The sequence below is a fragment of the Ranitomeya imitator genome, chromosome 4 (genome assembly GCF_032444005.1).
Source record: "Ranitomeya imitator isolate aRanImi1 chromosome 4, aRanImi1.pri, whole genome shotgun sequence".
Taxonomy (NCBI): domain Eukaryota; kingdom Metazoa; phylum Chordata; class Amphibia; order Anura; family Dendrobatidae; genus Ranitomeya; species Ranitomeya imitator.
In genome coordinates, this window is record NC_091285.1 from 579,026,210 (window position 1) to 579,052,829 (window position 26,620).

At 43.1% G+C, this 26,620-nt stretch overlaps 1 protein-coding gene across 1 annotated transcript in view; it reads left to right on the top strand.

Annotated features, from left to right (window-relative positions):
- The window catches only part of SMAD6 (SMAD family member 6), an 89,504-nt gene extending 78,767 nt beyond the window's left edge, over window positions 1-10,737 (top strand). The window contains exon 4 of the mRNA XM_069766405.1: window positions 9,380-10,737. Coding sequence (XP_069622506.1) covers window positions 9,380-9,921 — 542 coding nt within the window. The 3' untranslated portion in view covers window positions 9,922-10,737. The remainder of the gene's footprint in view (window positions 1-9,379) is intronic.
- The last annotated feature ends 15,883 nt before the right edge of the window (window positions 10,738-26,620 follow it).

Sequence of the window (26,620 nt, forward strand, 5' to 3'; positions counted from 1 at the left end):
TTTATCCTTAGTTTTTTTTTCACCTGACATGTATTTATTAGTTGGCCCGTGTGAAATTTTTGCACATTGGTTGTCAGGGGCGCAGGCAATTTCAGGAAAATCAAGCTGGTCAAATGTAAAAGTATTGAATGAGATGATGAACACAGAGAGGTATGTGGCACTGATTATATATATATATATATATATATATATATATATATATATATATATATATATATATATATATATATATATGTGTGTATGTATATATATATAAAATATATTAGATGGTGGCCCAATTCTAACGCATCGGGTGTTCTGGAATATGCATGTCCACGTCGTATATTGCACAGCGATGGAGTATACAGAACAGAGCCATGTAGTATACAGACTTAAAATAAAAAGTTAACATATACTCACCCTCTGTTGAAGTCCTGAGTACGGTGCGGGCACTGACTGCGGGGAGGATGGAGCGGCCATATTGCCGCCGGACTGTGCCCGTCGCTGATTGGTCGTGGGCGTTTTGCCACGACCAATCAGCGACTTTGATTTCCATGACAGACCGAGGCCATGACCAATGAATATCCGCGACAGACAGACAGACGGAAGTGACACTTAGACAATTATATAGTAGATATATAGCACAGTCCACGTAGTATATAGCAAAGCCCACGTAGTGTATAGCACAGCTCACGCAGTATGTAACACAGCCCTCGTATATGGGCACCATATCCCTGTTAAAAAAAAGAATTAAAATAAAAAATGGTTATATACTCACCTTCCGGCGGCCCCCAGATCCAGCCCAGGCCTTCAGCGATGCTCCTCGCGACGCTCCGTTCCCAGTAATGCCTTGCGGCAATAACCCGTGATGACGTCATCACGGGTCGTTGCCGCAATACATTCTTGGGACCGGAACGTCGCGAGGAGCGGGAAAGACTGCCCCGGATGGCGGATGGTGAGAATATAATTTTTTTTTTTTAATATTATGTTTTTATTATTGATGCTGCATTGGCAGCATCAATAATAAAAAGATGGGCACATTTACAGGGTTAATGGCGCGGTGTAACGCAGTCCGTTTAATGGACTGCTAAAACGCTATGTGGGCACTGACTGGAGGGTAGTAGGGAGGGGCCAATTCGCAGCCGGACTGTGCCTGTTGCTGATTGGTCGCACCCAGCCGGTCCCATGGCTCCATTATATGTCCATTTTGCAAGCCGGTGAGAAAATCTCGCCATACGGATGTCACACGGATGATTACATGTGAGGAAATCACATCCTCGCATGGCACACGGATGACATACGGATCACTGTTCAGGGAACATTTCTGCGATTGTCGTCCGTGTACAATGGACCGTTTTTTATTTAACCCCTTAATCCCATATGACGTACTATCCCGTCGAGGTGGGGTGGGCTTTAATTCCCACCGACGGGATAGTACGTCATAGGCGATAGGCCGCGCTCACGGGGGGATCGCGGCCGGGTGTCAGCTGCCTATCGCAGCTGACATCCGGCACTATGTGCCAGGAGCGGTCACGGACCGCCCCCGGCACATTAACCCCCGGCACACCGCGATCAAACATGATCGATGTGCCGGCGGTATAGGGAAGCATCGCGCAGGGAGGGGGCTCCCTGCGGGCTTCCCTGATCCTCCCGCAGGGTCTCCTACCTCCTTCCTCCTTGCTGGACCCGGATCCAAGATGGCCGCGGCAGTTGGGTCCTGCAGGGAGGGAGGTGGCTTACCAAGTGCCTGCTCAGAGCAGGCACTTGGTAACGCTGCACTGCTCTCAGACAGATCGGTGATCTGTCAGAGTGCTGTGCAAACTGGCAGATCACCGATCTGTGATGTCCCCCCCCCCCTGGGACAAAGTAAAAAAGTAAAAAAAAATGTTTCCAAATGTGTAAAAAAAAAAAAAAAAAATATTCCTAAATAATGAAAAAAAAAAAATATTATCCCCATAAATACATTTCTTTATCTAAATAATAAAAAAAACAATAAAAGTACACATATTTAGTATCGCCGCATCCGTAACGACCCAACCTATAAAACTGGCCCACTAGTTAACCCCTTCAGTAAACACCGTAAGAAAAAAAAAAAACGAGGCAAAAAACGCTTTATCATACCGCCGAACAAGAAGTGGAATAACACGCGATCAAAAAGACAGATATAAATAACCATGGTACCGCTGAAAGCGTCATCTTGTCCCGCAAAAACAAGACCTCACATGACTCTGTGGACCAAAATATGGAAAAATTATAGCTCTCAAAATGTGGTAACGCAAAAAATATTTTTTGCAATAAAAAGCGTCTTTCAGTGTGTGACGGCTGCCAATCATAAAAATCCGCTAAAAAACCCGCTATAAAAGTAAATCAAACCCCCCTTCATCACCCCCCTAGATAGGGAAAAATTAAAATTTTTTATTTATTTCCATTTTCCCGTTAGGGTTAGGGCCACAGTTAGGGTTGGGGCTAAAGTTACAGTTAGGGTTTAGATTACATTTACAGTTGGGAATAGGGTTGGGATTAGGGTTAGGGGTGTGTCAGGGTTAGAAGTGTGGTTAGGGTTACTGTTGGGATTAGGGTTAGGGGTGTGTTTGGATTAGGGTTTCAGTTATAATTGAGGGGTTTCCACTGTTTAGGCACATCAGGGGCTCTCCAAACGTGACATGGCGTCCGATCTCAATTCCAGCCAATTCTGCGTTGAAAAAGTAAAGCAGTGCTCCTTCCCTTCTGAGCTCTCCCGTGTGCCCAAACAGGGGTTTACCCCAACATATGGGGTATCAGCGTACTCAGGACAAATAGGACAACAACCTTTGGGGTCTAATTTCTCCTGTTACACTTGGGAAAATACAAAACTGGGGGCTAAAAAATATTTTTTGTGGGAAAAAAAAGATTTTTTATTTTCAAGGCTCTGCGTTATAAACTGTAGTGAAACACTTGGGGGTTCAAAGTTCTCACAACACATCTAGATGAGTTCCCTGGGGGGTCTAGTTTCCAATATGAGGTCACTTGTGGGGGGTTTCTACTGTTTAGGTACATTAGGGGCTCTGCAAACGCAATGTGACAGCTGCAGACCATTCCATCTAAGTCTGCATTCCAAATGGCGCTCCTTCCCTTCCGAGCCCTCCCATGCGGCCAAACAGTGGTTCCCCCCCACATATGGGGTATCAGCGCACTCAGGACAAATTGGACAACAACTTTTGGGGTCGAATTTCTCTTCTTACCCTCGGGAAAATACAAAACTGGGGGCTAAAAAATAATTTTTGTGGGAAAACAATTTTTGTTTCATCTTTACGGCTCTGCATTATAAACTTCTGTGAAGCCCTTGGTGGGTCAAAGCGCTCAAAACACATCTAGATAAATTCCTTAAGGGGTCTACTTTCCAAAATGGTGTCACTTGTGGGGGGTTTCAATGTTTAGGCACATCAGTGGCTCTCCAAAAGCAACATAGCGTCCCATCTCAATTCCTGTCAATTTTGCATTGAAAAGTCAAACGGCGCTCCTTCCCTTCTGAGCTCTCCTATGCGCTCAAACAGTGGTTTACCCCCACATATGGGGTATCAGCGTACTCAGGACAAATTGTACAACAACTTTTGGGGTCCAATTTCTTCTCTTACCCTTGGGGAAAAAAAAAATTGGGGGCGAAAAGATAATTTTTGTGAAAAAATATGATTTTTTATTTTTACGGTTCTGCATTATAAACTTCTGTGAAGCACTTGGTGGGTCAAAGTGCTCAACACACCTCTAGATAAGTTCCTTAGGGGGTCTACTTTCCAAAATGGTGTCACTTGTGGGGGGTTTCAATGTTTAGGCACATCAGGGGCTCTCCAAACGCAACATGGTGTCCCATCTCGATTCCAGTCAATTTTGCATTGAAAAGTCAAATGTAAAAATTGGCCGGTCATTAACGTGCAAACCACCCTCGGGGCTTAAGGGGTTAATTTTTATTTTTTTAGACGACGTGTGTGACTCCAGCCTAAAGGAGATCCCCCAACATAATGGCATTTTACTTATTGATCAGAAGGAGTTTGATTGTCAGGACCTTGCAAAAGAACGGGGGGGGGGGAGCAGCATTTTTTTTCCCCTCCACAGCAGCAGTGCCATCTATCTGGAGTGTAGGGAAATGCAACACAGCCCTATGTATGTGAACGGAGCAGCTCCCTGTACAGCAGTGCCACTTTGACAGTAAAAATGATGGAGAATTGTCCCCATAACTGAGCGTATTTACACCATTGTATAATAATTGGGAATATCCCTTTAAAAAATAAAAGGCAGTATCTGCAGATTATTTTACTTTTTTTTTTTTTTTAATTCTCCCTACGGTTGGATTTTTTTCTTTTCAATTTTTGCAGGGTTGATTCCACCAATCTCTCCCATCGGGATTCAATGTACCTTCTGAGTTATGTCAACGCTGCAGTTTCTTTTACTTGTAACCAGAGGTGACTCCAGGTCACCAATAAGCTGCAACCTTAGAAGGAAGATAGACTTTTCAATGACTGTCCAATAATACGGAAAATCTGATGGTTCGGAACCTGTCTGGTCTCTTTTAGGCTGCATTCATTTATATCTTCAGTTTTAAACCTGAAGTTGTAAACGGGTAAAGTTTTAGTTTTATTCTACTTCCACATATGTAGCAAATATTTTATATGTACCTGCCTGAAATCGGCTGGGCAAGGAGTTCGGCGAGCTGAAAAGCCCCCAAGGCAAATGTTAGGATTTGTTTAAGCTTTGTATTAGTATGCTTTTGGGGTAGCGTGGTGCCACCTGCAGGTCACTTTTTCCATACTGCAGTTTTATGAAACTTAATGTTTAAAATGTATTTTGTGATAACATCGTGGATGTGTGGTTTGTTTGGCTATTTTCTTGCTGAAGGGGGCAAGTTTACCTTTCAATTGGTGTATCATTTGTGTGTGTGGGTGCAGTATGAATGGAGATACAAAGCAATCACCGAAAAGGAGTGTTTTGAAATAATCGTTTTTTCCTGATATGTATTTATAATGGATGGGCCTGTGAAACATGTTTTAGTAGTCTATTGGGAGAAAACATCTGTAACTTGATGGCTGGGTTTCTGTGTAAGCATTAGGCTATGTTCACATGTTGTGTTTTTTTTGTTTTTTTTTTTTGCTGCATTTTTTTTTATGCACATTAAAAGCTGCGTTTTACAGTACCAGCAAAAGCTGACATTTCAGATACCTCAGGTACGCACTTTTTTTTCTTGTTCTGCTGACAGAATAGGAAAACTGCTGCATTTGTTTTAAACTGCAGTATATCACTTCTTTCAGCATTTTTGCAGAGTTTTTTTTCACCCATAGAAAGCATTAAAGGGCCTCTGTCACCCCCTCCAGCCATTAGAAACTAAAAGAGCCACCTTGTGCAGCAGTAATGCTGCATTCTGACAAGGTGGCTCTTTTAGTTATTGGTGCAGTCAAAGCAGAAATAAAGCGTTTTATAATTTCGCAAAAATACCTGTCTTTAGTCGTGGAGGCAGGTCTTAACCTTCCTGCTGTACACGCCACACTGCCGTCACTCAAGGCTTCTTCGGCACCGGACGCCGCCCCCTCCGCGCTGTTTTCAAATCAAATCCGGCGCCTGCGCGGTTTAGTACTGGCTGGGGCAGGCCGCCCAGCTTGTGAATCCCAGCCCCGCAGTGTGTTATGCATTATGTACTGTGCGAGGCTGGGATTCACAAGCTGGGTGGCCGCACAGGCGCAGTCTGCAAGACTGCATCTGAGGTCAGACGGCCAGAGCTCACTGCGCCTGCACCAGCCAGTACTAAACAGCGCAGGCGCCACAAGGTGGCTCTTTTAGTTTCTAACGGCTGGAGGGGGTGACAGTCCCTTTAAGTGTAAAAACTCAGCAGAAATGCAGGTTTCAGGTTTTTGGTGCAGAGAACTTAAGAACAGGCACTAAACTGCGCGTGAAAGACATGGCAGAATTTCAGCAAAGCCTGTTTTTTGTAAGCAGCTTCTTTTACAGCCAAGAGAGCAGGTTTTTTTTTCCCCTACAGGAAATGTGAATATAGCATTAGTCAAGTCCCTTACTCGGGCATTGTGCCAATATTTCTTGTGCCTATTTTACCGCACCTTCTGAGTCTGGCAACATCTTGGTGCTGTTGACGGGGCCAGCAGCCATCATTGCGGAGAGCAGCTGTTTCTTTTAACTGAGCATACAGCTTGGTATGAGAAGATCAGTGATGTCATGGATGTTGATGGAAAGCTGGAGACGGAGTGACTGTGACTTGTAGAGATGGTATTTCTTTTACGGAGTTAAAACATTAGGATTATATCAAAATAAGGAAGATTTTGATGTCACAGTTTTGAAATTACATCTTTCTGGCTATTTTTTAATTTGTGCCATTTATAAAAAAAATTTAATACAGATTTGTTTGCTTTCTTTCCTTTCTTTTTTTTTGTTTGCCAACCGAGGTGGTGGTTTTGTTTTTACAAATGTCTGCAGGTAATTCATAAGCTGCGAAGATGCAAATATACTTCAGTCAGTCCCACTCCTCATCCTTCAGAAGTGATTCTTTACACTTGTTTGTTGTATTTGTCTTTTTAACTTTGCGACATTTTAGCAGAAAATATTACTTTTTTAGAAGTGTAAACAAAAATAAAGCAGAGCACTTTCTATTTTGTGGAGTTTGGCACATAATCGAGACGAAAAAAAAGTGATTGCGAAAATAATGAATTGGGTCCTTGTTGTAGCGGATTTTGCAGGAGATTACTGTCATACAGGTGCTGCCCCCCCAATCCTCCTGGACTAAATCTGCAAAATTTGTTTTGTTTTTTTTTTTCTTTTGGTCTGCTGTGGATGTTTTCTGCAGAAAATGTGTTCCTTGTAGACCCACCATAAAGGAACACTAATCCAAAAATTCACAGACATAAAAAAAAAATAGACATGATTGTATTATCCGTGCTATTATGCCAGGAACAGCCACAGGTTTAGAGTTAGGAGACCTGCTGGGCATTGCAGTCCACACAGTGACTGGATAATGTTATGGGTCCGTTGACACTGATGAATGGTGGTACTATATGACCCTTGAACTTTTACCCATCGTGTGAATGCCTGTTTACACAAGCAGACCAAAGTAAGCGATGCAGGGGAAGCGGTCCTATAATAGATCGAAAAGGCGGCGTAGGCTGCAGTAGTTCTCCGCTGAGATCTATGGGCTTTTACGCTGCATAAAAGATCATTTCACGATGGAGGAGAGTTTTGAATGTTCATCCGGTGATCGTCAGCCTGTTTACACCACAAGATATTGGTGAAAAAAGCGTTTTTAGCAACAATCTCTCAGGATTACCTTGCAGTGTAAATGCCCCTTAAACTGAATATAAGACTTTGGTCGCTGACTGTCTTGCTAGGTGCTGTAGCTAAGATGCACCTCGCTCTGTGAAATGCCTCTGGCTATTATGTCATTACATAAGTCCCTGGCAGGAAAGGTTATGCCCTGCCCCCTCTCTGATTTTTGCCAGGAAGACTGAGAAGATTTAGGATGTGCGCACTCTACAGGAGCCGCCGTCTCCCTTCAGACCACAGAGGTCTTTGATGTCCTTTCCAAGCTGCTGTCACAGACTTTCCATTTAGGCAGGAACAGCCAGGCCTAAAAGTAAAATCATATGGTCCTCTCCTGAGGAGGGTGGTCCCCAAGGGCTGTCCAAAATGCAAGTGGGTCCGAAGGCACTTGGCAGGAGATCAGAGATTGTCCTGGGGTGCTGAACTAGAGAACCAGTTTCATTTCCTTCGCTTTTATAGTGTAATGCCCGATGGTCCTGAGAATGTTCTAAGCTGTAAGTGGTTACTTCATTGTTCTCGGTGGAACGCCACTTCAGATCCAAACCCTGTTTATTTTCGGGTGACCTCTCCCCTCCATCTAAATGTATGTCTCTTACAGGCTTTGCGTTGATCCCGTCCCCTTGCCCTACTTTCCTCTCAGTGGCCGCAGGATGAGGCAGCTTCCTGTGTGAGGGGCCCAGGGCAGGGGATGAGGTCTGGCATGTTGGAGTAACCCTAATCAGGCTCTGGTATCCTTCTCCTGAACATTTTGCAAATGTCTTATCTCTTTCCTCTTCCCTCCCTCATTCAGTTTATCACTTCAGTTAATTGAAAACCAGCTTTCTGCTTCTGCACAAGGGGATTGCATATTCTTTAAGGGGAACTGCGCAATTTTAATATATAGAAATGCAAGGATATTAATGGCTTTAAAAAATGCACAGATAAAATGTCATATACGGCTCATGTCTAATTAGTTCCAGACTTTATTACAGTGTAACAATGGTTAACAAATGTATTCCGTTTTTAAAATGGCTGCATGGTGGCTCAGTGGCTAGCACTGTTTCCTTACAGCGCCGGGGTCCTGCGCTCTAAGGAGTTTGTATGTTCTGCTTGGTTCTGTGGGCTTCCTCAGGGTTCTCCAGTTTTCTCCCACACTCCAAAATCATCCTGCTAGGGAACTTAGATTATGAGCTCCAATGGGGACAGTGATGTCTGTAAGCGCTATGTAGGCAAGCATATTAATGACCGTTAATATGATGGTTCTTAGTGTATGCACTTTTTTTTATTTTATTTTATTTTTTAAGCAGAAGTGGCCCATCTTAGAGCAATTACTATTTGTGTACTGATTTGGAGACTGAGTCTTTACCATAGTCTGAAACTATTTTAATTTAGTAACCTGCAGAGCAGGAAAAAGGTGTATTCGTTATACTAGACACCGTATAGTAAGCTGCGTAGTAAAAACCAATATTTCACTGCATAATAGGTGTTTGCTAAAAGGGTTGTAATGGTATATAATTCTATCCTAAAAATGAAGAACAGATCAGTGGGGGGTCCAAACCCTGCCGCTGATCAGCTGCTATTGGCTCCGGAAGCAGCCAGATGTGAACATTTGTAAGAGTAGGATCTGATCTGCCGCCCTTAGCAGCGACCACTACAGTGTTCAGAGCTGTGCTCTCACTCTCCTTACATGTGTGCATCCAGCTACCTCCAAATGTAGGAACAGCAGATGAGTGAAATTGCCAGGTGTCGGACCCCCATTGATCTGATGTTGATTACCTATTCTAGAGATAGGTCATCAGTATTAATTGCGAGGACAAATCCTTTTAAGGCTCTATTCACATTTTGGTGTTTTTGTGTAATTTTTCCATCATTTTTGAAGGATGCCAGAAAACCAATGAAGAAAAAAAAGCCTCTTTCAGAGCTTTTTCTGGCCAAACTTAGGGATGCGTCTGGTCACAAGCTTGCCTGTGACAACCAGCAGAGTTGTCATTGTAGTCCTGGGCTATAATAACAGGCTAGCTCTGAAGATTTATTTCTTTAATTTGCTCTGATTTAAAGTCCGTGTTTGTCAAGATTTTATGGTCAATTGACTTAACTTCTACTAACTCTAGCATTTTGTTTCCTTCCACAGTAGACACCAGTCTGTCTCTGGACTCCAGCAAGCAGGGTCATTGGTGCAGCGTAGCGTACTGGGAGCACAGGACACGCGTGGGCCGTCTTTATGCTGTGTGTCAGCCATCAGTCAGCATCTTCTATGATCTACCTCAAGGGAGTGGCTTCTGTCTGGGACAGTTGAACCTGGAGAATCGGAGTGAGGCCGCTTCCAGGACACGAGGGAAGATTGGACTGGGTATCGTGCTGAGCAAGGAGCCGGATGGGGTGTGGGCCTATAACCGCAGCGACCACCCCATTTTTGTAAACTCCCCGACGCTTGATTCGCCCACGTGCCGTACTCTTATTGTACGCAAGGTGATGCCTGGCTACTCCCTCAAAGTATTTGACTATAAGAAGTCGTGTATTCTACAGCATCTTCCTGCTCCCCCGGAATATGCAGATGGACCGTATGACCCCAACAGTATACGCATCAGTTTTGCTAAGGGCTGGGGACCGTGCTACTCTCGCCAGATGATCACTTCCTGCCCATGCTGGTTGGAGGTGTTGTTAGGACGGTAGCAACCAGCCCACACCATTTTATATATATTTTTTTTTTTTTTGCAATTTTGTTTTTTTCTTCATTCAATTGGTGTATTAACGAAGAAGGATACATACCACTTCCAGCCGACAGATTAGTGAGTTAGGTTCCTGATAAACCCATTTTCCATCAGGGAGGCATGCATTACCTTTACACATCAACACCCACGTTAATAACAATGCATAGCATGCCTCACTGCCAGAAGATGGGTATTCAACATCAATACACTGATTTCTATAGGGAACTGAGGAACTATTTCCTTCTTTGGGATTTAACCTTTTGCTAGCCTTGTTTCCTCATGCCGTTGGCTGTAGCCGCCATTTCATCCTGCATGTTAGAAGTCCATGGCTGTGAACACCTTGGTGCTGCAAAACTATGCACATGATTATAAAATGACACCTATGCTCACAAACCTGGAGCTGCATAATGTCACATTAACCTTTCTGGTGCCATACCAATCAACCTCTCCTTGCCATCAGGGCCTGGACTGCCTTACTTGCCTTTTTTTTTTTAATTATTATTTTCTCAGATCTGCGATGTATTTCAGGCCCCTGGCATTGAAATGGTTAATTCCCTTTTGACTGAGGGATCCACACTACTACACACACACCTGACTAAAGGACTCTCCCAAATACCATGCCCTAGATTTAATATAAAATGTTTATATATTATATGGAAATATATATTATACTTGTAAATACGGAGTCATTTTTACAATGTCATTATTTATGTATGGTGCAATGTGTATATGAACTTAAATACAAATAAAATGCACTTTGGCTTTTACAGATCTTCCAGCACAGACTTAATAAATGAGACTCAGTACAGTGAAAATGCATGAGAAATTGTTATTTAAAGAGTGCTCAGGTAGTGGTGGAGTATCGTATAGCACCATTTTATGCCATTAACAAACCTGTCGCATAACCTGCAAGTCTAAATCCCCCCTCATGCACTTTAGATAGTTGTCAGCCAAACCCTGGTTCAATGATGTCGTCACTCCCATGCTCTGGAGTGCTCGTTCTGCCAAGTAGTCCTGAGTTCTGATAGCACCATTCCCAGACATCTCTTGTGGCAGCTGATCTGTTGGAGATAAAAGGGTTGGCAGTCCAAAAATTGATCATGACTGATCTTTATCTCCACCGTCAATCATCTGTCAGGGGAGAGTTGAGAGACCCCAACAAATACAAACTAGGGCGCAGTCAGACGGCCTTATAAATCAGACCTTGATTGGATTGCAATGCTGGGACTGTCCGGCGGTTCTCCCGACCAGAGCGTGACAGCTGCATGGAAATATATGAAGCTGTCGCGCTCTGTTTGGGACCGCCGCCGACCTGTTCAAGCATTGCAGTCCGATTTATACAGACGTCTGATTACACCCTTTGACTGTTGTCTGAAACCATTGATACCGGTGGGTTCTTCCATATTTATTAAAATCCTAGTCTGTGTATTGTGTAACGGCATACAATTATCTAGTTTTTTTTTTTTTTTTTTCAATTCCTAACATTTTTCACGATCTCTGCTTGCTTTCATTCATTATGACCATTTTCTATTTCCCTGCTTCCGAAAAACATCCCCACAGCATGATGCTGCCACCACCATATTTCTCTGTGGGGATGGTGTTTGTAGGGTGATAAGCTGTATTGATTTGGTGTCAGACGTAGCGTTTACCTTGGTGGATAAAATTAAATTTTGGTCTCATCTGACCACAGCACCTTCTTCCATACATTTGGGGAGTCTCCCACATGTCTTTTGGCAAACTCAAAATGAGCCTTACATTTTATGGTTGTAAGTAAAGTTTTTTTTCGGTGCACTCCCATAAAGGTCACCTTCTATGGAGTGTACAGCTTATTGTGGTTGGATGGACAGATAATCCAGTCTCTGATTGGGAACTCTTCAGCTCCTACAGGTTTACGATTGGGCTCTTCTCTGATTAATGCCCTCCTTGCCCGGGCTCAGAGTTTTGGTGAGCGGCTCTCTTGGCAGGCTTGTTGTGGTACCATGTTCTTTCCATTTGATGATAATGGATTTGATGGTGCTTCAGGGGATCATCAGAGATGGGGACAAAGTGGTTGAGAAGTACAAGTCATGGTTGGATTATAAGAATAAATAAATAAAAACTCCCTGATTTGTTTGGAGATCTCCTTTGTCTTCATGGTGGTGTGTGGTTAGTGGTGCCTCTTGATTGATGGTGTGGCAGCCTCTGGCCTTTTAGAAAAGGTGTGTATATATTGACAGACCATGTGACACTTAGATTGCACCCACGTGGTCTTCCTTTCACTACGCATGTGACTTATGAAGGTAATTGCTTGCACCAGAGCATTTTAGGAGCTTCACAGCAAAAGGGGTGAATACATATTCACATACCAATTTTTAATTATTTGATCCCATAAATTTAATTTATGCCTAATATTTTTCTCACTTCATTTCAACTGAGATTATTTAGTGCTGATGCATCATACACAAATTGGATTACAAAAATATTTAAAAACAGATTGAAATGTAGCAAAATAGGTAAAAAGCCAAGGGGGTGAAAAGTTTTGCAAGCCACTGTACCTACCTGTTGTGCCTGACGCCTATCTCTGCCAGGACAGAGCGATCACTGACTGTTCCTGTTAGTGATTCAGCGGTTGACGTCACATCAACAGAGCATCATCTACTCTTCCACTCTGCTCTGTTGACAGGGCATGACTACCCACATCATACTGATTGACAGTCAGCATGATGTGAACAGAGCAGCCTGGAAGAAGAAGAGCTGCTCTGTTGATGTGGAGCAGCAGAATCACCAGCATGAAATTTTGGTGACCACTCGGGTCTGCCACCGGATAGTTGCAACTACCTACTTGCTAGTTTTTAGACCCATAGTAAAAAAAAAAAAATGTCCTGGACAATTCCGTTAATGACTGCTCCTTACAGGGACATATGCATGCATCTCATATATTCCTGGAAGATCTTGAGGGTATGTCATCAATAAGATCATGGGGTATCTGACATGTGAAACCCACACAATTAGCTGTTATTTGCTCCGGTGGTGAATAGCGCATTACTGATCTCTGCCTTCAATTTTTAGATCAGCCTCTGGAGCTAATTACGGCTGATCAGTGGGGGTCCCAGATGTCAGACCACCACAGATCTGATATTGAAGACCTTACCTGAGGAGGATAGATAATCAGTATGCTATGGCAGGACAATCCCTTTAATCAACATTTGCTATTCATCAGACATTTAAGGCTGTAGTTCAGATAAAACTATGATGTGCCACAAAAGCAGTAATACTCTAGGAAAATATTTGCCTGCCAAGAATCTCCCAAAATATTTAAAGGGACCTGTCACTAGTTTTGTCATATCAACTAAAACACCACCTTATTCAGCGCCTGTGCTGTATCCACAAATGGTTATATAACCCCCTGCCTCCCACTGTATACCCCCCAAAAACCTTTAGAAGTTCTCCCGCGCTGTATTGTTAATCCTGTCACTGACGTTTTTCGCCTCTGCCTGCAGTGGGGCAAAGCATAGTGCACAGGCACTAGTCCCGATTGTCTCTGCGCAGGTGCAAGACTTCATCAGACAGCATGGATGACTCAGGAGATGTCAATCACAGCAGGAGGATGGTGGCCAGCAGCCGGGAGGAGGGACAGAGAGCACAGAAAGGACTTAAGGTACCTTCACACATAACGATATTGTTAACGATATCGTTGCTATTTGTGACGTAGCAACGATATCGTTAATGAAATCGTTCTGTGTGACAGCGACCAACGATCAGGCCCCTGCTGGGAGATCGTTGGTCGCTGAACAAAGTCCAGAACTTTATTTCGTCGCTGGACTCCCTGGAGACATCGCTGGATCGGCGTGTGTGACACCGATCCAGCGATGTCTTCACTGGTAACCAGGGTAAACATCGGGTAACTAAGCGCAGGGCCGCGCTTAGTAACCCGATGTTTACCCTGATTACCATGCTAAAAGTAAAAAAAAAAAAACACTAGATACTTACCTACCGCTGTCTGTCCTCCAGCGCTGTGCTCTGCACTCCTCCTGTACTGTCTGTGAGCCGGAAAGCAGAGCGGTGACGTCACCGCTCTGCTTTCCGGCTCACAGACAGTACAGAAGGAGAGCAGAGAAGCAGAGCGCAGCGCTGGAGGACAGACGGCTGTAGGTAAGTATCTAGTGTTTGTTTTTTTTTACTTTTAGCATGGTATCCAGGGTAAACATCGGGTTACTAAGCGCGGCCCTGCGCTTAGTTACCCGATGTTTACCCTGGTTACCGGCATCGTTGGTCGCTGGAGAGCTGTCTGTGTGACAGCTCTCCAGCGACCAAACAGCGACGCTGCAGCGATCCGGATCGTTGTCGGTATCGCTGCAGCGTCGCTTAATGTGAAGGGGCCTTTAGATCAGCCAGGATTAACATACAGCGCTGGAGAAATTCAAAAGGCTTTTGGGGGGGGGGGATCAGGGTGTTATATTGCTATTTATGGAATGCAGCAATGACGCTGAATAAGGTGATCGGTTTAGTGGATATATGACAAAACTGCAAATGTTCTTGACTTACCCAGGATGGGATTTTAAAATTGATGTAGTTGGTTACTTGCACTTGTCCCATTGACCCATTGCGGTGTCCTCACGGGTATTATGTAGGGTAGCTGTGTGCACTGGATGTGTTATCCTATTTATCAGACAGCCATTGGAGTATCTGGATATAGTATTTGACCATCCTGTGGATGTTTTAAATTGGGTTGGTTTGTCATTTCACTAATCCATTGCATTCGGAGAGATCTGTCAACAAAAATTCTCATTTGTTTGATTCAGTTTAGGGTAGATTTAGCCACAAGTTTCCTTTCTTCTATTTGGCTGAGTGCTCTGACTCTTGTTAAAGATCACTTTGTACATCTGATCAGGAATTATATTCCCAAAGTTTTTTTCATAAACACATTTTTCACGTGAGCAATACAATTTCTGCATGGTCACATATGGGAAATTCTTCCCTAATTGCTATGTTTCTATTGCAGGACCCCTTCCCAATGTATTCTTTAGTATGGCTAAATCCGTTTTGAATGGACAGATTTCTATCCACATTGACCACTCCAAAGGCTTATGCACGCAAGATTCTTACTGCTCTGAAGCAATATTGCACCTAGAGAGGTCCTCCTCTGAGAAAATACCCCTGTTCTCGGGTGCCGTACTGATGCAGCACCCAGTGTGCTTATGGCTCAGCAATACAGAACGGCAATCTCTTGTGCAGTCTCCATACACATGATTTTGGCCTTTAGGTTCCCATACACATTGGATGAGCATCTGTTGTTCCCACTGCTTTGGCGGGTCTGGCTGATCATCTGAGTATGGGGACATCTTTAGGTTCCCATACACATTGGATGAGCATCTGTTGTTCCCACTGCTTTGGCAGGTCTGGCTGATCATCTGAGTATGGGGACTGTTATGACCTGGTGGTTAGGAGCACCCGGAATGACCTGATAATTAAACCTCATACAGGACGAGCTCTGGGATGTGGGAGCTCTGCTGACCGCAAGCCCTAATCCTATCACACACACTAGAAATAGCCGTGGAGCGCTCCTGACCAGACCTAGGCGCCTCGTCACAGCCTAAGAACTATCTAGCCCTAGAGAGAGAAAATAAAGCCTACCTTGCCTCAGAGAATTCCCCAAAGGTAAAGGAAGCCCCCCACATATATTGACTGTGAGTAAGATGAAAGTCACAAACGCAGAAATGAAACAGGTTTCAGCAAAGGGAGGCCAGACTTACTAAATAGACAGAGGATAGGAAAGGTAACTTTGCGATCAGCACAAAAACCTACAAAAAAACACGCAGAGTGTGCAAAAAAGACCTCCGCACCGACTCACGGTGCGGAGGGCCACTCTGCATCCCAGAGCTTCCAGCTAGCAAGACAAAATCATGAAAACCAGCTGGACAAGAAAACAGAGAACAAAATAAGACTATAAGGAACTTAGCTTCTGTAGGAGAAGGCAGGTCACCAGAGAGATCCAGGAGCGAACTGAACGAATGCAAAAACATTGACAGCTGGCATGGAGTAACGATCTGAGAGGAGTTAAATAGAGCAGCCAACCAAAGGATAAACCACGTCACCTGTGTAAGGAACCTCAGAAGCAGCAGCTTCACTCAAAGCCACCAGAGGGAGCCCATAGACAGAACTCGCCGAAGTACCATTCACGACCACAGGAGGGAGTTCGACAACAGAATTCACAACAGGGGACATCTTTACTCTTCCCCAATGTCTAATGTTGAAGAAAAGACATTTTAGATGTTTGATTACAACACGCCCGTTCGGACTGCAAATAAGCTGCCACCAAAGGTATTCAGCAGCATCATATTCCCCTATTCCGCCAAACCCAGTGTGGAACTGTAGGCGCTGGGAAGAATAGCAGTCGGCCAAACATGCATTTCACCGAACTTGGGACAATGTATAGTGTTGTATGCCCTAGTATCGGTACAGCAGAAGTAGTAATTTCCAATTATATTGAAGACACAAGCCTAAAGTTATCTGCCGAACAACGCAGATAGAAATATATAAGATGCAATGACAGGTGGAGTTCTCCTTTTCTTCATAGCGAGGTCCTGCAGTAGGAAGCAGACAAATAATCCTTATCATATACTTTGTTAGACTACAAATGACCCTTAGCAGTTGTGAGGAATTATTAGTAATGGATGTGTTTCTTGCTCTTGATAGTGTATATGTGCTAGTGCATTTTTACTGCAAATTTCTGCACTACTTGGCTGAGCAATATGTAAAGATGACATTCACAGAGGGCCGCACTGTACCTTTTGGTTACAACCTTATACAAAGGGGTCTTTTTGGTCAAATTGCTTACGACTTGTGGAATGCTCCATTACCAGTTTTATGACTTATTCACACAGCTATTTTTTTTTTCCTTCATTTTTGTTCTGTATAAGTAACATCCGCATGTCCGGCTTCACACTGACCCCGATTCTTGTCAATGGCCAAGTGACCAATTTTTTGGTCAATTATTCAAGTAATTTATTTAAAAATTTGGATAAAAGCAAAGTCTGAATTCAATAAAAAAATAAAAAAAAGTCCCAGCCTGCAGAATTGTTTGTGCTGTTGACAATAGGAGTTAATGAAGAAAGAAACATGGGAACATTAAGCTAATCACACAAACATTTCTTTCAATCTATTAATTAGATCTGATTTTAAAATAAATCACTTATTTGGGACAATGCAGAAGAGCATATTTTACACATATATGATCATAAATGGATCCTATGCGTATGTAATTTGGATCAGAAAAGCAAAGCTGCCAAACCACATGAATTTTCAGAAATAAAATGGTGTGGTTTTGAAATCCGTAGTGTGCATTAATCCTAAGGTGATATTCACGCGTCACCCATATTTTCCACTTTTCAAATTTAGCTCTAACTTCAATGTGGATTTCGCCATGTGCAGGAAAAAATGGCTACAGCTTGAAAGGGAATCTGTCACCATGTACGATTATAGAGCAGCATGATGCAGGGGCTGAGACCCTGATCCAGTGATGAGTCACGTACTTGGCTGCTTGCTGTCATTTTTATACATTCACTATTTTCTCTGCTGAATGCGGAGCCCTGAATAACCCTGCCTACACGGCTGATTATCAGCTTTCTGTGTACACTGTGCATAGGCAGAAAGCTGCCAATCAGTGATGGGGCGGAGTCACACCGAACAGCTGACCAGGAGGCATGAGATAAATAGTTCTGTAGTGATAACCTCCTGCTTATAAAACACTGATTTTAGTGAAACCGCAACCCACAGCCTAGTAAATGACACATCCCTGGTATCTGCCCATGCATCATGCTGCTCTCAGATTACATATAAACAAAACATTGACCGATTCCCTTGAAATAATTTTTACTTTGAAGCATTTTTACACACCTGCCTAAAACTTTTTGTACTGTATGTGGACCAGGTTTTGGAAAATTGCCATAACACTGTGAATAGTACTTTGTCCCAAAGTGTCCTATTTAGCTCATGCCGCACCACACAGCATATGGCACTGCGACCCTCTCCCCTACCTAATCAGTAGTACAGAGTGCCACATGGGACTCTTATGTGCCGCCATACAGCTTCCTCCGCACAGCCCTGCTGTATGCATTAGGCCTAATAAACATGCCATTATAATGGTGGTTATTAGTAAGCTCTTTTTTCTTTAAAGGTTCTAGTGCCTTATACTATTATTTATATTTCCCAATAGACAATGGAAGGTTTAGTAAGGAACTGTTAATGTAAGTTGTAAAATTCCTGCACAGGACTGCGGCATCATCTGATCCACAGAACAAGGTCTACAGCATTCTCTTTAAACTGCTCCAGGACCCACGTGAATCATGAATTCATATTTTGTGGTGGTTTCGATGGCAACAAAACCCATAAATTGTGTAGGCCTGTGGATTTCATTAGCAGTAAATTTAATTTATCCAAAAACACTCTTTTAGAGAATGATCAGCTTAAGAATGTTCCACGTTGTGAAGCATTTATTTTACGTACCGCTCATTCTAAGGCTGCCGTCACACTATCAGTATTTGGTCAGTATTTTACCTCAGTATCTGTAAGCCAAAACCAGGAGTGGGACAAATAGAGAAATTGTATTATAGAAACATATGCACCACTTCTGTATTTATCACCCACTCCTGGTTTTGGCTTACAAATACTGAGGTAAAATACTGACCAAATACTGCTAGTGTGACGGCAGCCTACTTTCTTAGCTGAAACTGGGTGAATATATTTCACAATAAACCACAAAGGCCTCATGGATCTAACTAAAGAGTCTGAGAAAATGATCGCTGTCCTACAAGACCTGCCTCCTTGCCTGTAGATGCGCTGCGTGGTGCATTACTAACTGGCACCGACACCTTGATCCAGTACACAGCATTCTGCAAAAATACTATGAGGTTGTTTGGCCATTTGATGTGGCGTTCTTAAATCTTTGAAAAATGACAGCTTTTCTGGATAAGATCTTTAAAAACCTTTTTCAAAGTTTATAAACCCTATATAGGCTAAGGATACTTGCCGATTTTAGCCGCGATACAATTCGCAAAGCCGCAGTTCTCCTTTTGCCGTTGCTATATCACAGCTTAGTGCAATTGAATGGGGTCGACCTGCAAGGCATTGGGCCAGCTGGTTACAATTTTCCGTGACTTGCTTGTCACGATACCTTGTGGGTTAAAATGTAAGACTGGAAATGATAGAAACTCGCGCTAGTCTCTCGCCTCAACACCCGGCACTGCCACTGGCGGTTCGGACCGGAACGTTGAGATGCATAGAAATACATGCAGCCGCACACTCCGGTTCCAAGTGCCGGTGGCAGTTCCGGGTATTGAGGCGAGAGACTAGCACGAGTCTCTCGCATTGCAGTTGCAAGTGTGACATCGGTCTTATCGCGGTTCACCAGCCTTAGGCCGAGCAGCGATTTGGTGACATTTGGCTGTGCGATCTGTGTTGTGGCCAAAGTTGATGTGTATCCCCAGTCTAAATGTATACAGGACCAGTATGTTTCATCATCTTAAGCCATGACACACCTTTTTCGATTTTTACACAAAAAATTGCATTTTTTTTGGTCACAGCAATTCCACAGAAAAAAATGAAATAAGCAATCAAAATTATATATACCCAAAAAAGCATAAAAAAACATCATGCTGCAATAGAGAGGACCTCACACAGCTGTCAACACTAATGTAATAAAAAACTGGACAAGCTGGTACAGTGGCATGTAAAAGTTTGGGCACCCCTGGTCAAAATTACTGTTATTGTGAACAGTTAAGCAAGTTGAACATGAAATGATCTCTAAAAGGCCTAAAGTTAAAGATGACGTATTTCCTTTGTATTTTAGGCTAAAAAATATACGTATTGTCAATTTTTACATTTTAAAAATTACAAAGGTAAATGGGCCGATGGAAAAGTTTTGGTCACCCTTGGAGATTTGTGTGCTCAGGTAACTTTGACCAAGGTTTCAGACCTTAACCCCTTTCACGACATGCGTTCCTGCAAACCGCCGCGATCAAGTGCAGGTGTCAGCTCTAAAAGAGCTGAAACACTGCTGCAATGCCCACAATCCGTGCTAGCACAAATCGCAGGTGTTTAACCCCTCTGATGCCGCTGTCAATAGTGATATTCGCATTGAGGGTTATCGTAGATGGAGGGAGCTCCCTCTCTACGCCCATCGGCACAACGCAATTGCGATCACGTTGTGCCGATGGTCTCCATGGTGACCCCGGACCAAAAGATGACCCCAAAGTCACCCTGGGACGGTGGCCTGTAAGCTCCTGCTCAGAGCAGAAGCTGCCATTCTTCCTCCCTGTGTGAGAGACACTGATCATGTAGAGTATTAGATCAGCGATCAGGGCAGGGAAAGTTGATGTCTCATCCTGGGACAAGGTAAAAAAGTTATTCAAAATTGTAAAAATATATATTTTTTTTAATTACAAAATAAAGAATAAAAAAATATCAATCTAATAAATACATGAATTCATGTAAAAACAAAAATAAACAATAAAAATACACATATTTGGTTATCGCTGAGTCCGGAATGACCCGACCTATAAAACTGTCCTACTAGTTAAACCTGTCAGTGAACACTGTTAAAAAAAAAACAAAAAACTATGCTTTATTATCATACTGACAAACAAAAAGTGGAATAAAACACCATAAAAATACAAATGTAAATAAAAATGGTATCTATGAAAACGTCTTCTTGTCCCGCCAAAAACAAGCCATCATACAGTAAATTCAGCAGAAAAATATAAAAGTTATAGCTCTCGGAATAAAGCGGTGCAAATATATATATATATATATATATATATATATATATATTTTATAAAATAGTTTTTATTGTGTAAAAGCTCCAAAACCTAAAAAAGATATAAATCTGGTATTGTTGTAATTGTACTTACCTGAACAATAAAGCTGCCTTATCAATTTTATCACACGCAGAGCTTCATGAAAAAAAAAAAAAACAATTACTGAATTGCTGGTTTTTGTTTACTGTACCTCCCAAAAATAGGAATAGAAAGCGATCAAAAAATGTCATGAGCCCGAAAATGATACCAGTAAATATGTCAACTAGTCCAGCAAAAAAACAAGCCCTCACATGACTGCCAGCTGAAATATGGAAAAATTATAGCTGTCTAAATATGGGGATGCAAAAACTTTGTTTTTTGCAATAAAAAAGCGTCTTTTAGTGTCTGACAGCAGCCAAACATAAAAAAAAAAAGTATATAAATCTGGTATCGCTGTAATCGCACAGACCCAAAGAATAAAGTTGCCTAATCCCTTATACCGCATGAGAAATGGCGTAATCAAAAATCAAACCAATTCACCTGCTGTGGATTTGTATATTCTGCCTCCCAAGGATCGCAGTAAGGCTCGGCGAACATTTATCCTGCGCTCTACGCTGAGCGCTTACATCGGGATTTCTGTGCAAATCTCTTAGGCTATATTCACACTTAGCGGTTTTTACCGCGGAACCGCCGCGATTTTGATGCTGCGGGTCCGCAGCAGTTTCCATAGCGTTTACAGTAACATGTAAACCCTATGGAAACCGCAAACCGCTGTGCACATGCTGCGGGAAAAACCGCGCGGGAACGCAGCGGTTTACAACCCGCAGCATGTCACTTCTTTGTGCAGAATCGCTGCGATTCTGCACCCATAGGAATACATTGAACCACTTCCCGCATGGGGCTGTGCCCACGTTGCGGGAAGTAAGCGGATAATGTGCGGGTGGTACCCGGGGTGGAGGAGAGGAGACTCTCCTCCAGGCCCTGGGAACCATATTTGGGGTTAAAAAATAAAAAATCTGGTTATACTCACCCTCTGATGTCCGGAGCTCCTGGGCGCTGCACGCGGCCGTCCGGTCAGAGTTGCTGTGCGACCAGGACCTGCGGTGACGTCGCGGTCACATGACCGTGACGTCACGAAGGGTCCTTCTCCCACAGCATCTTAGGAACCGGACCGCCGGGTGCAGCGCCCAGGAGATCCGGACATCAGAGGGTGAGTATAACCAATTTTTATTATTTTTAACATTACTATTGATGCTGCATATTGCTGCATATGCAGCATCAATAGTATAGGCGGAAACCCGCAGCGGAAAACGCGGAACAAACCGCGATAAATCTGCAGGGAGAACCGCAGTTGTTTTGCCCTGCAGATTTATCAAATCCGCTGCGGGAGAACCCGCAGGGACCCGACGCAAGGTGTGAACATAGCCTAACACGTGATTCAGACGGAACCACTGGTGAAAGATTCCCTATAATAAGGCGGATGGAGTCACTGTGCCCATCTTTTTAGAGGTGCATAAAAGCACGGTCTGCCACAGTTTGTGCACTTCTTGAAAGAAAGAGACTGCTGAACAGAGGCCAGATGGAGCCAAGAGCAACTGTCCTGCCTCATTATAGTAAGTGGCTCCCTCTGGGGTTTCATCTGAATCATGTCTGTCGAAGATTTAGATTTAAACCCCAAAGTAAGTGCTCAGCGTATCGCGCAGGATAAATGTGATCCCAAATGTTATGTAAAATGTTCCCAACAAACGCTTCAACTCAATCCCCAAAAAAGCAAGTCCCCACATCTGTTAATGGAAATATAGGGGACTTCCATTTACAGCTGCATGTTTCCAGAAGACTGAGCAGGGCACAACAGCATACTGGTCATTTCAACGTACTGGGCACTATATTGACAGTTTTCAATTTTCACTCAGTAACATCTACTGCTGCTTGTTTCTGGAAAACGCCCATGGAGATAAGACTCACTACTCCTGTAGATAAATTCCCAAAGGGGTATAATTTTCAAAATGGGGTCACTTAAGGGGGGATACTGCTCATCTAGCACTTAAGGGCTTTGTATATGGAGTCTGCAATATGCATCTAATATGATCATTGCACCCCTAGATGAATTCATTGAGAGGTGTAGTTTGTAAAATGGGTTCACTCATGGGGGGTTCTTCTGTTCTGGCACCTCAGGGGCTCTGTCGATGTGACATGGCACCCTCAAACCAATCCAGTAAAATCTGAACTCCAATATGGCGCTTCTTCCCTTCTGAGCTTTGCACTGTGCCTCAAAAGTAGTTTTCAATCACATGGTTTATTGGTGTACTCAGGAGAAATTGCACAACAAATGTTGGAACTATTTTCTCCTGATGTATTTGTGAAAATGAAAAAAAATTGGGGCAAAAATAACATTTTTTAAAAAAATATATATATTTTTTCATTTTCACAGATCAACTTGTAAAATTAACTTTTAACCCTTTTCTGCCATTAGACGTACTATTCCGTCCATGTGGGGTGGGCCCTACTTCCCATGGACGGAATAGTACAACATAGGCGATCGGCCACGCTCACGGGGGGAGCGCGGCCGATTGTCGCCGGGTGTCAGCTGATTATCACAGCTGACATCCGGCACTATGTGCCAGGAGCGGTCATGGACCGCTCCCGGCACATTAACCCCGGCACACTGCGATCAAAGATGATCGCAGCATTCCGGCGGCATATGGAAGCATCACGCAGGAAGGGGGCTCCCTGTGTGCTTCCCTGAGACCCTCGGAGCAACGCGATGTGATCATGTTGCTCCGAGGGTCTCCTACCTCCTCCTCCCTGCAGGCTCGGATCCAAAATGGCCACGGGGGGCCTTCCGGGTCCTGCAGGGAGGTGGCTTTCAAGCGCCTGCTCAGAGCAGGCGCCGGGAAGCCTCCCTGCAGTGCCTGTGTGATCACTGATCTGACACTGCGAAGTGTCAGATCAGTGATATGTCACTATAATGTGATGTCCCCCCCTGGGCCAATGTAAAAAAGTAAAAAAAATAATATTTACAAGTGAAAAAAAAACATTCCTAAATAAAGAAAATAAATAAATATTGTTCCAATAAATACATTTCTTTATCTAAATAATAAAAAAAAACAATAAAAGTACACATATTTAGGATCGCCGGGTCCGTAACGACCCGACCTATAAAACTGTCCTACTAGTGTTCCTTCAGTGAACACTGTAAAAAAAGGCAAAACACAACGCTTTATTATCATAGCGCCAAACAAAAAGTGGAATAACACGCGATCAAAAAGATGGATATAAATAATCATGGTACCGCTGAAAACGTAATCTTGTCCCGCAAAAAACGAGCTGCCATACAGCGACAGCAACGAAAAAATAAAAAAGTTATAGTCCTCAGAATAAAGCGATGCAAAAATAGTTTTTTATATAAAATAGTTTTTATCGTATAAAAGCGCCAAAACATAAAAAAATGATATAAATGAGGTATCGCTGTAATCTTTCTGACCCGAAGAATAAAACTGCTTTATCAATTTTACCAAACGTGGAACGGTATAAGCGCCCCCCCCAAAAGAAATTCACGAATAGCTGGTTTTTGTTCATTCTACCTCACAAAAATCGGAATAAAAAGCGATAAAAAAAGTCACTTGCCCGAAAATGTTACCAATAAAAACGACAACTCGTCCCGCAAAAAACAAGACCTCATATGACTCTGTGGACCAAAATACGGAAAAATTGTAGCTCTCAAAATGTGGAGACACAAAAACTATTTTTTTTTGCAATCAAAAGTGTCTTTTAGTGTGTGACGGCTGCCAATCATAAAAATCCGCTAAAAAAAACAGCTATAAAAGTAAATCAAACCCCCTCATCACCACCTTAGTGAGGGAAAAATAATAAAATTTTAAAAAATGCACTAATTTCCGATTTCCCATTAGGGTTAGGGTTGGGGCTAAAGTTAGGGTTAGGGTTGGGGCTAAAGTTAGGGTTAGGGTTGGGGCCAAAGTTAGGGTTGGGGCTAAAGTTAGGGTTGGGGCTAAAGTTAGGGTTAGGGTTGGGGCTAAAGTAAGGGTTGGGGCTAAAGTTAGGGTTAGGGCTACAGTTAGGGTTAGGGCTACAGTTAGGGTTGGGGCTACAGTTAGGGCTACAGTTAGGGTTGGGGCTACAGTTAGGGTTAGGGTTGGGGCTAAAGTTAGGGTTTGGATTACATTTAGGGTTGGGATTAGGGTTATGGGTGTGGTTAGGGTTATGGTTGGGATTAGGGTTAGGGGTGTGTTTGGGTTAGGGTTTCAGTTAGATTTGGGGGATTCCACTGTTTAGGCACATCAGGGGCTCTCCAAAAGCGACATGGCACCGATCTCAATTCCAGCCAATTCTGCGTTGAAAAAGTAAAACAGTGCTCCTTCCCTTCTGAGCTCTCCCATGCACCCAAACAGGGGTTTACCCCAATATATGGGGTATCAGCGTACTCAGGACAAATTGGACAACTGTTGGGGTCCAATTTCTCTTGTTACCCTTGGGAAAATACAAAACTGGGGCTAAAAAATTATTTGTGTGAAAAAAACAAAGATATTTTATTTTCACGGCTCTGCGTTATAAACTGTAGTGAAACACTTGGGGGTGCAAAGTTCTCACAACACATCTAGGTAAGTTCCTTGGGGGGTCTAGTTTCCAATATGGGGTCACTTGTTTCTGGTTTCTACTGTTTAGGTACATCAGGGGCTCTGCAAATGCAACATGATGCCTGCAGACCAATCCATCTAAGTCTGCATTCCAAACGGCACTCCTTCCCTTCCGAGCTCTGCCATGCGCCCAGTGGTTTACCCCCACATATGGGGTATCAACATACTCAGGATAAATTGGACAACAACTTTTGGGGCCCAATTTTTCCTGTTACCCTTGGGAAAACACAAAACTGGGGGCTAAAAAAATAATTTCTGTGGAAAAAGAAAGAATTTTTATTTTCATGGCTCTGCGTTATAAACTGTAGTGAAACACTTGGAGGTTCAAAGTTTTCACAATACATCTAGATAAGTTCCTTAGGGGGGGTCTTCTTTCCAAAATGGTATCACATGTGGGGGGTTTCAATGTTTAGGCACATCAGGGGCTCTCCAAACGCGACATGGTGTCCTATCTCAATTCCAGTCAATTTTGCATTGAAAAGTCAAACAGTGCTCCTTCCCTTCCAAGCTCTGCCATTCGCCCAAACAGTGATTTACCCCCACATATGGGGTATCAGCCCACTCAGGACAAATTTTACAACAACTTTTGGGGTCCAATTTCTTCTGTTACCCTTGGGAAAATGAAAGATTGGGGGCGAAAAGATCATTTTTGTGAAAAAATATGATTTTTTATTTTTACGACTCTACATTATAAACTTCTGTGAAGCACTTGGTGGGGCAAAGTGCTCACCACACATCTACATAAGTTCCTTAGGGGTCTATTTCCGAAATGGTGTCACTTGCGGGGGTTTCAATGTTTAGGCACATCAGGGGCTCTCCAAACGCGACATGGCGTCCCATCTCAATTCCAGTCAATTTTGCATTGAAAAGTCAAACGCCGCTCCTTCCCTTCCAAGCTCTGCCATGCGCCCAAACAGTGCAGTGATTTACCCCCACATATGGGGTATCGGCGTACTCAGGATAAATTCTACAACAACTTTTGGGGTCCAATTTCTCCTGTTACCCTTGGTAAAATAAAACAAATTTGAGCTGAAGTAAATTTTGTGTGAAAAAAATTAAATGTTCATTTTTTTTTAAAACATTTAAAAAATTCCTGTGAAACACTTGAAGGGTTAATAAAATTCTTGAATATGGTTTTGAACACCTTGAGATGTGCAGTTTTTAGAATGGTTTCACACTTGGGTATTTTCTATCATATAGACCCCTCAAAGTGACTTCAAATGTGATGTGGTCC